The sequence below is a fragment of the Oncorhynchus gorbuscha genome, unplaced genomic scaffold (assembly GCF_021184085.1).
Source record: "Oncorhynchus gorbuscha isolate QuinsamMale2020 ecotype Even-year unplaced genomic scaffold, OgorEven_v1.0 Un_scaffold_1368, whole genome shotgun sequence".
Lineage (NCBI taxonomy): Eukaryota > Metazoa > Chordata > Actinopteri > Salmoniformes > Salmonidae > Oncorhynchus > Oncorhynchus gorbuscha.
In genome coordinates, this window is record NW_025746162.1 from 146,619 (window position 1) to 157,027 (window position 10,409).

At 46.4% G+C, this 10,409-nt stretch overlaps 1 protein-coding gene across 1 annotated transcript; it reads right to left on the reverse strand.

Moving 5' to 3' along the window:
- Positions 1–1,614: 1,614 nt before the first annotated feature.
- LOC124022393 (cGMP-specific 3',5'-cyclic phosphodiesterase-like) lies at positions 1,615–7,601 on the reverse strand. The gene is made up of 3 exons (XM_046337334.1): positions 7,035–7,601; positions 6,590–6,757; positions 1,615–1,782 (listed from the first exon to the last, which is right to left on the reverse strand). The coding sequence occupies exons 1-3, from the start codon at positions 7,599–7,601 to the stop codon at positions 1,615–1,617; spliced, it is 903 nt and encodes a 300-aa protein (XP_046193290.1).
- Positions 7,602–10,409: the final 2,808 nt, after the last annotated feature.

Consider the following 10,409-nt stretch of genomic DNA (forward strand, 5'->3'; position numbering starts at 1 on the left):
CTAGAATGGTCTGAGGGGATTAGGGAACACTACTTCTGTCTAGAATGGTCTGAGGGGAATAGGGTACACTACTTCTGTCTAGAATGGTATGAGGGGAATAAGGAACACTACTTCTGTCTAGAATGGTATGAGGGGAATAGGGAACACTACTTCTGTCTAGAATGGTCTGAGGGGAATAGGGTACACTACTTATGTCTAGAATGGTCTGAGGGGAATAGGGTGTCTAGAATGGTCTGAGGGGAATAGGGTGTCTAGAATGGTCTGAGGGGAATAGGGTATACTACTTCTGTCTAGAATGGTCTGAGGGGATTAGGGAACACTACTTCTGTCTAGAATGGTCTGAGGGGAATAGGGTGTCTAGAATGGTCTGAGGGGAATAGGGTACACTACTTCTGTCTAGAATGGTATGAGGGGAATAAGGAACACTACTTCTGTCTAGAATGGTCTGAGGGGAATAGGGAACACTACTTCTGTCTAGAATGGTCTGAGGGGAATAGGGAACACTACTTCTGTCTAGAATGGTCTGAGGGGAATAGGGAACACTACTTCTGTCTAGAATGGTCTGAGGGGAATAGGGTGTCTAGAATGGTCTGAGGAGAATAGGGTACACTACTTCTGTCTAGAATGGTCTGAGGGGAATAGGGTGTCTAGAATGGTCTGAGGGGAATAGGGTACACTACTTCTGTCTAGAATGGTCTGAGGGGAATAGGGTGTCTAGAATGGTCTGGGGGGAATAGGGTACACTACTTCTGTCTAGAATGGTCTGAGGGGAATAGGGTGTCTAGAATGGTCTGATGGGAATAGGGTACACTACTTCTGTCTAGAATGGTCTGAGGGGAATAGGGTACACTACTTCTGTCTAGAATGGTCTGAGGGGAATAGGGTGTCTAGAATGGTCTGAGGGGAATAGGGTGTCTAGAATGGTCTGAGGGGAATAGGGTGTCTAGAATGATCTGAGGGGAATAGGGTGTCTAGAATGGTATGAGGGGAATAGGGTACACTACTTCTGTCTAGAATGGTCTGAGGGGAATAGGGTACACTACTTCTGTCTAGAATGGTCTGAGGGGAATAGGGTACACTACTTCTGTCTAGAATGGTCTGAGGGGAATAGGGTGTCTAGAATGGTCTGAGGGGAATAGGGTGTCTAGAATGGTCTGAGGGGAATAGGGTGTCTAGAATGATCTGAGGGGAATAGGGTGTCTAGAATGGTATGAGGGGAATAGGGTACACTACTTCTGTCTAGAATGGTATGAGGGGAATAGGGAACACTACTTCTGTCTAGAATGGTCTGAGGGGAATAGGGTACACTACTTCTGTCTAGAATGGTCTGAGGGGAATAGGGTGTCTAGAATGGCCTGAGGGGAATAGGGTGCACTACTTCTGTCTAGAATGGTCTAATGGGAATAGGGTACACTACTTCTGTCTAGAATGGTCTGAGGGGAATAGGGTACACTACTTCTGTCTAGAATGGTCTGAGGGGAATAGGGTGTCTAGAATGGTCTGAGGGGAATAGGGTGTCTAGAATGGTCTGAGGGGAATAGGGTACACTACTTCTGTCTAGAATGGTCTGAGGGAATAGGGTACACTACTTCTGTCTAGAATGGTCTGATGGGATTAGGGAACACTACTTAGGGTGTCTAGAATGGTCTGAGGGGAATAGGGTACCATTTGGGAGGTCTCCGTGATGCTCACCTCCTGTCTACTGTTCTTAATCGGGACACTCAGGACACTCTTGAGTTTGAAACCTGCTGTCTGGTCCTCGTCTGTGGTGAACCTGGGGTCCTGGAGGAGAGACACAACATTATTTATTTAGTAGATCGTCCACTCAGTAACATTTCCTCCCCCCTCCTCCCCTCTACCTGAGGTAAACCACTGAGAGGAGACCCAGACCGTCCCCCTCCTCACCCCACCTCCCCTCTACCTGAGGTAAACCACTGAGGGGAGACCCAGACAGTCCTCCTCCCCCCTCCTCCCCTCTACCTGAGGTAAACCACTGAGAGGAGACCCAGACCGTCCCCCTCCTCCCCCCACCTCCCCTCTACCTGAGGTAAACCACTGAGAGGAGACCCAGACCGTCCCCCCTCCTCCCCCTCCTCCCCCCACCTCCCCTCTACCTGAGGTAAACCACTGAGAGGAGACCCAGACCGTCCCCCTCCTCACCCCACCTCCCCTCTACCTGAGGTAAACCACTGAGAGGAGACCCAGACAGTCCTCCCTCCCCCACCTCCCCTCTACCTGAGGTAAACCACTGAGAGGAGACCCAGACCGTCCCCCTCCTCCCCCCACCTCCCCTCTACCTGAGGTAAACCACTGAGAGGAGACCCAGACCGTCCCCCTCCTCCCCCTCCCCCCCCACCTCCCCTCTACCTGAGGTAAACCACTGAGAGGAGACCCAGACCGTCCCCCTCCTCACCCCACCTCCCCTCTACCTGAGGTAAACCACTGAGAGGAGACCCAGACCGTCCCCCTCCTCACCCCACCTCCCCTCTACCTGAGGTAAACCACTGAGAGGAGACCCAGACCGTCCCCCTCCTCCCCCTCCCTCCCCCTGAGAGGAGACCCAGACCGTCCCCCTCCTCACCCCCTACCTCCCCTCTACCTGAGGTAAACCACTGAGAGGAGACCCAGACCGTCCCCCTCCTCCCCCACCTCCCCTCTACCTGAGGTAAACCACTGAGAGGAGACCCAGACTGTCCCCCTCCTCCCACCTCCCCTCTACCTGAGGTAAACCACTGAGAGAGGAGGAGGGAGGAGGAGGAGGGAGGAGGAAATAGACCGTCCCCAGCTGGGGATTAGTTCTGATAAGTTACACTGATCTCTGGTTCATCAGGTTGAAATGACGGAGGAAGGAGAGAGGAAGGAGGAGGGAGATCGGGGTTCCCCTCTCTCTGTCTGTCTGTCTGTCTGTCTGTCTGTCTGTCTGTCTGTCTGTCTGTCTGTCTGTCTGTCTGTCTGTCTGTCTGTCTGTCTGTCTGTCTGTCTGTCTGTCTGTCTGTCTGTCTGTCTGTCTGTCTGTCTGTCTGTCTGTCTGTCTGTCTGTCTGTCTGTCACGTAGCCTAAAAACCTAAGAAAGAAATTGAGAAACCTGTCCAACTAAAACCCAGAAAACCTGAGTCTACGCCTTCACTACGGTGAATCACTAAAACAATACAGAAATACACTACGGAAAAAGAAGGAACAGCACGTCAGAAATCAGCTCAATGTAATTGAAGAATCCAACCACTTCTGGGAAAACTGGAAAATGCAACATTTGACATTTTAGTCATTTATCAGACTCTCTCACCCAGAGAGATTTACAGTAGTGAGTCATTTATCAGACTCTCTCATCCAGAGAGATTTACAGTAGTGAGTCATTTATCAGACTCTCTCACCCAGAGAGATTTACAGTAGTGAGTCATTTATCAGACTCTCTCACACAGAGAGATTTACAGTAGTGAGTCATTTATCAGACTCTCTCACCCAGAGAGATTTACAGTAGTGAGTCATTTATCAGACTCTCTCACCCAGAGAGATTTACAGTAGTGACTCATTTATCAGACTCTCTCACCCAGAGAGATTTACAGTAGTGAGTCATTTATCAGACTCTCTCACCCAGAGAGATTTACAGTAGTGAGTCATTTATCAGACTCTCTCACCCAGAGAGATTTACAGTAGTGACTCATTTATCAGACTCTCTCACCCAGAGAGATTTACAGTAGTGACTCATTTATCAGACTCTCTCACCCAGAGAGATTTACAGTAGTGACTCATTTATCAGACTCTCTCACCCAGAGAGATTTACAGTAGTGAGTCATTTATCAGACTCTCTCACCCAGAGAGATTTACAGTAGTGAGTCATTTATCAGACTCTCTCACCCAGAGAGATTTACAGTAGTGACTCATTTATCAGACTCTCTCACCCAGAGAGATTTACAGTAGTGACTCATTTATCAGACTCTCTCACCCAGAGAGATTTACAGTAGTGACTCATTTATCAGACTCTCTCACCCAGAGAGATTTACAGTAGTGACTCATTTATCAGACTCTCTCACCCAGAGAGATTTACAGTAGTGAGTCATTTATCAGACTCTCTCACCCAGAGAGATTTACAGTAGTGACTCATTTATCAGACTCTCTCACCCAGAGAGATTTACAGTAGTGACTCATTTATCAGACTCTCTCATCCAGAGAGATTTACAGTAGTGACTCATTTATCAGACTCTCTCACCCAGAGAGATTTACAGTAGTGACTCATTTATCAGACTCTCTCATCCAGAGAGATTTACAGTAGTGAGTCATTTATCAGACTTCTCACCCAGAGAGATTTACAGTAGTGACTCATTTATCAGTCTCTCACCCAGAGAGATTTACAGTAGTGACTCATTTATCAGACTCTCTCACCCAGAGAGATTTACAGTAGTGAGTCATTTATCAGACTCTCTCACCCAGAGAGATTTACAGTAGTGACTCATTTATCAGACTCTCTCACCCAGAGAGATTTACAGTAGTGACTCATTTATCAGACTCTCTCACCCAGAGAGATTTACAGTAGTGAGTCATTTATCAGACTCTCTCACCCAGAGAGATTTACAGTAGTGAGTCATTTATCAGACTCTCTCACCCAGAGAGATTTACAGTAGTGAGTCATTTATCAGACTCTCTCACCCAGAGAGATTTACAGTAGTGACTCATTTATCAGACTCTCTCACCCAGAGAGATTTACAGTAGTGAGTCATTTATCAGACTCTCTCACCCAGAGAGATTTACAGTAGTGAGTCATTTATCAGACTCTCTCACCCAGAGAGATTTACAGTTGTGAGTCATTTATCAGACTCTCTCACCCAGAGAGATTTACAGTAGTGAGTGTAGACATGATCAAACACAAATTTTAGAATCAACTATTAAAGATGATCAGAACCCACTGGATTCCAGAACAAACTGGATTCCAGAACCCACTGGATTCCAGAACAAACTGAATTCCAGAACCCACTGGATTCTCCAATTACCTTGAATGAACTACAGGACAAAATACAAACCCTCCAACCCAAAAAGGCCTGTGGTGTTGATGGTATCCTTAATGAAATGATCAAATATACAGACAACAAATTCCAAATGGCTATACTGAAACTCTTTAACATCATCCTCAGTTCTGGCATCTTCCCCAATATTTGGAACCAAGGACTGATCACCCCAATCCACAAAAGTGGAGACAAATTTGACCCCAATTATCATTAACAGCAGACTCGTACATTTCCTCAGTGAAAACAATGTACTGAGCAAATGTCAAATTGGCTTTTTACCAAATTACCGTACAACAGACCACGTATTCACCCTGCACACCCTAATTGACAACCAAACAAACCAAAACAAAGGCAAAGTCTTCTCATGCTTTGTCGATTTAAAAAAGCCTTCGACTCAATTTGGGATGAGGATCTGCTATACAAATGGACGGAAATTGGAAAGCTTTGACTATGTACAGACTCAGTGAGCATAGCCTTGCTATTGAGAAAGGCCGCCGTAGACAGACAGGCTATGTACAGACTCAGTGAGCATAGCCTTGCTATTGAGAAAGGCCGCCGTAGACAGACAGGCTATGTACAGACTCAGTGAGCATAGCCTTGCTATTGAGAAAGGCCGCCGTAGGCAGACAGGCTATGTACAGACTCAGTGAGCATAGCCTTGCTATTGAGAAAGGCCGCCGTAGGCAGACAGGCTATGTACAGACTCAGTGAGCATAGCCTTGCTATTGAGAAAGGCCGCCGTAGGCAGACAGGCTATGTACAGACTCAGTGAGCAGAGCCTTGCTATTGAGAAAGGCCGTCGTAGACAGACAGGCTATGTACAGACTCAGTGAGCAGAGCCTTGCTATTGAGAAAGGCCGCCGTAGACAGACAGGCTATGTACAGACTCAGTGAGCATAGCCTTGCTATTGAGAAAGGCCGCCGTAGGCAGAAATGGCTATGTACAGACTCAGTGAGCATAGCCTTGCTATTGAGAAAGGCCACCGTAGACAGACAGGCTATGTACAGACTCAGTGAGCATAGCCTTGCTATTGAGAAAGGCCGCCGTAGGCAGACATGGCTCTCAAGAGAAGACAGGCTATTTGCTCACTGCCCACAGAATGAGGTGGAAACTGAGCTGCACTTCCTGACTTCCTGCCAAATGTATGACCATATTAGAGACACATATTTCCCTCAGATTACACAGACCCACAACGAATTCGAAAAACAAATCCCATCTTGATAAACTCCCATATCTACTGGGTGAAATATCACAGTGTGACATCACAGCAGCAAGATTTGTGACCTGTTGCCACGAGAAAAGGGCAAACAGTGAAGAACAAACACCATTGTAAATACAACCCATATTTATGTTAATTTATTTATTCTCCCATTTGTCCTTTAACTATTCGCACTTCGTCACAATACTGAATATAGACATAATATGTATATATGTAATTTGACATTTGTAATGTCTTTATTATTGTGTAACTTTTGTGAGTCTAATGTTTACTGTTAATTTGATTGTTTATTTCACTATTTTATCTATTTCACTCCCGTACAAATAAAGCCCATTGAATTGAATGGAGAGAGAAGTAGACATTGTTTACCTCACAGACGTCTCCTGTCATGTTCATGGGCATCCCTGTGGCAACTACATATCCCAGGATGCCCTTCACCAGCTCCTGGTGGGCATGTTTGCTGGAAGACTCTTCCCTCACGCAGACCGGCGTCGTCAGGGAAACCACCTGGACCAATCCCCTACATCCATCCTGGTCCTGGAGGAACAACAGAAAGAATCAATCAATCAATCAATCAATATGTCAATCAACCAACCAATCATCAAGCCAATCAACCAGCCAATCAATCAACCAACCAATCAATCAACCGGTCAATCAATGAATCAATAAATGTAATTCAATCAATATGTCAATCAACCAACTAATCAATGAATCAACCAACCAATCAACCAGCCAATCAATCAACCAACCAATCAATCAACCAGCCAATCAATGAATCAGTCAACCAGCTATAACGAGCTAACAGCAGTAGTACCTGTCGGAGCAGAGACAGAGAGCAGCGTTCTGCCCACACCACCTCTATGGCGTGTTGCAGGGCCCCCTGGCAGAGCTCCGCCACAGAGCCTATCCTCCCAGAGCCTCCAGCCAGTATCTTCATCATCCAGTCACAGCCCTCACCTCGCCCACAGGGCTCACCTCGCCCACAGGGCTCACCTCGCCCACAGGATCTAGTCCTCCTCGGAGAGCGGGGTGAAGAGCGAGGTGAGGAGCGGGGTGAGCTGGGGGAGTGGGGACAGCGAAGGGAGCGAGAAGAAACAGAGGAGTGGGGGGAGCGAGGGGTACGGGGGGAGCAACTGCCCGCCTTCTCGAGGAGGAGGGGGTCACCCCACTGGGGGGTGGAAAGGGTAGAGGTCTGGTGAGGGGGGGGTTGGGGCAGGGAGGGGATGGAGGTGGAGATCCGGAGGGAGGGGCTGGACAGGGGGAAGGAGTCCCGGCCGCGGCCCAGGAGGAGCATGCTGGAGCTGGGGTCGGACGGAGACCTGCTGGGCCCTCTGGAGGTCTGAGGAGAGGGTAGCGTCTCCACGAACCAGCCTCCCACCATCTCCCTGACACACACACACACACACACACACACACACACACACACACACACACACACACACACACACACACACACACACACACACACACACACACACACACACACACAGTGTATCTTAATGCCAGCACTACATAGCTGTACCCATGTATCATGTTTTTGCTAGGGCAAAAAGACCAGGATGTAGATACACCGCCCTATATAGAGCCCTATTTAGACCAGGATGAGGAAACACTGCCCTATATAGAGCACTATTTAGACCAGGATGAGGAAACACTGACCTATATAGAGCACTATTTAGACCAGGATGGAGAAACACTGCCCTATATAGAGCACTATTTAGACCAGGATGGAGAAACACTGCCCTATATAGAGCACTATTTAGACCAGGATGAGGAAACACTGCCCTATATAGAGCTCTATTTAGACCAGGATGAGGAAACACTGCCCTATATAGAGCACTATTCTGACCAGGATGAAGAAACACTGCCCTATATAGAGCACTATTTAGACCAGGATGAATAAACACTGCCCTATATAGAGCACTATTTAGACCAGGATGGAGAAACACTGCCCTATATAGAGCACTATTTAGACCAGGATGGAGAAACACTGCCCTATATAGAGCACTATTTGGACCAGGATGAATAAACACTGCCCTATATAGAGCACTAATTAGACCAGGATGAAGAAACACTGCCCTATATAGAGCACTAATTAGACCAGGATGAAGAAACACTGCCCTATATAGAGCACTATTTAGACCAGGATGAAGATACACTGCCCTATATAGAGCACTATTCTGACCAGGATGAGGAAACACTGCCCTATATAGAGCACTATTTGACCAGGATGAGGAACACTGCCCTATATAGAGCACTATTTAGACCAGGATGAAGATACACTGCCCTATATAGAGCACTATTTAGACCAGGATGAAGAAACACTGCCCTATATAGAGCACTATTTAGACCAGGATGAAGATACACTGCCATATATAGAGCACTATTTAGACCAGGATGAGGAAACACTGCCCTATATAGAGCACTATTTAGACCAGGATGAGGAAACACTGCCCTATATAAAGCACTATTTAGACCAGGATGAAGATACACTGCCCTATATAGAGCACCAGTTTAACCAGGGTGAAGAAACACTGCCCTATATAGAGCACTATTTAGACCAGGATGAGGAAACACTGCCCTATATAGAGCACTATTTAGACCAGGATGAGGAAACACTGCCCTATATAGAGCACTATTTAGACCAGGATGTAGAAACACTGCCCTATATAGAGCACTATTTAGACCAGGATGAGGAAACACTGCCCTATATAGGAAACACTGCCCTGCCCTATATAGAGCACTATTTCGACCAGGATGAAGATACACTGCCCGATATAGAGCACTATTTAGACCAGGATGAGGAAACACTGCCCTATATAGAGCACTATTTAGACCAGGGCGAAGAAACACTGCCCTATATAGAGCACTATTTAGACCAGGATGAAGATACACTGCCCTATATAGAGCACTATTTAGACCAGGATGAGGAAACACTGCCCTATATAGAGCACTATTTAGACCAGGATGAGGAAACACTGCCCTATATAGAGCACTATTTAGACCAGGATGAGATACACTGCCCTATATAGAGCACTATTTAGACCAGGATGAAGAAACACTGCCCTATATAGAGCACTATTTAGACCAGGATGAGGAAACACTGCCCTAAACACTGCCAGGATGAGGAAACACTATATAGAGCACTATTTAGACCAGGATGAGGAAAGAAACACTGCCCTATATAGAGCACTATTTAGACCAGGATGACACTGCCCTAGGATATTTAGCAATGCCCTATATAGAGCACTATTTAGACCAGGATGAGGAAACACTGCCCTATATAGAGCACTAAGACCAGGATGAGGAAACACTGCCCTATATAGAGCACTATTTAGACCAGGATGAAGATACACTGCCCTATATAGAGCACTATTTAGACCAGGATGAAGAAACACTGCCCTATATAGAGCACTATTTAGACCAGGATGAAGAAACACTGCCCTATATAGAGCACTATTTAGACCAGGATGAGGAAACACTGCCCTATATAGAGCACTATTTAGACCAGGATGAGGACACACTGCCCTATATAGAGCACTATTTAGACCAGGATGAGGAAACACTGCCCTATATAGAGCATGACACAGACCAGGATGAAGAAACACTGCCCTATATAGAGCACTATTTAGACCAGGATGAAGAAACACAGGATGAAGATACACTGCCCTATATAGAGCACTATTTAGACCAGGATGAGGAAACACTGCCACTATTTAGACCAGGATGAGGAAACACTATTTAGACCAGGATGAAGAAACACTGCCCTATATAGAGCACTATTTAGACCAGGATGAGGAAACACTGCCCTATATAGAGCACTATTTAGACCAGGATGAAGAAACACTGCCCTATATAAAGCACTATTTAGACCAGGATGAGAAAACACTGCCCTATATAGAGCACTATTTAGACCAGGATGAGGAAACACTGCCCTGCCCTATATAGAGCTCTATTTAGACCAGGATGAAGAAACAGGATGAAGAAACACTGCCCTATATAGAGCACTATTTAGACCAGGATGAGGAAACACTAGATACACCGCCCTATATAGAGCACTATTTAGACCAGGATGAAGAAACACTGCCCTATATAGAGCACTATTTAGACCAGGATGTAGATACACCGCCCTATATAGAGCACTATTTAGACCAGGATGAGGACACACTGCCCTATATAGAGCACTATT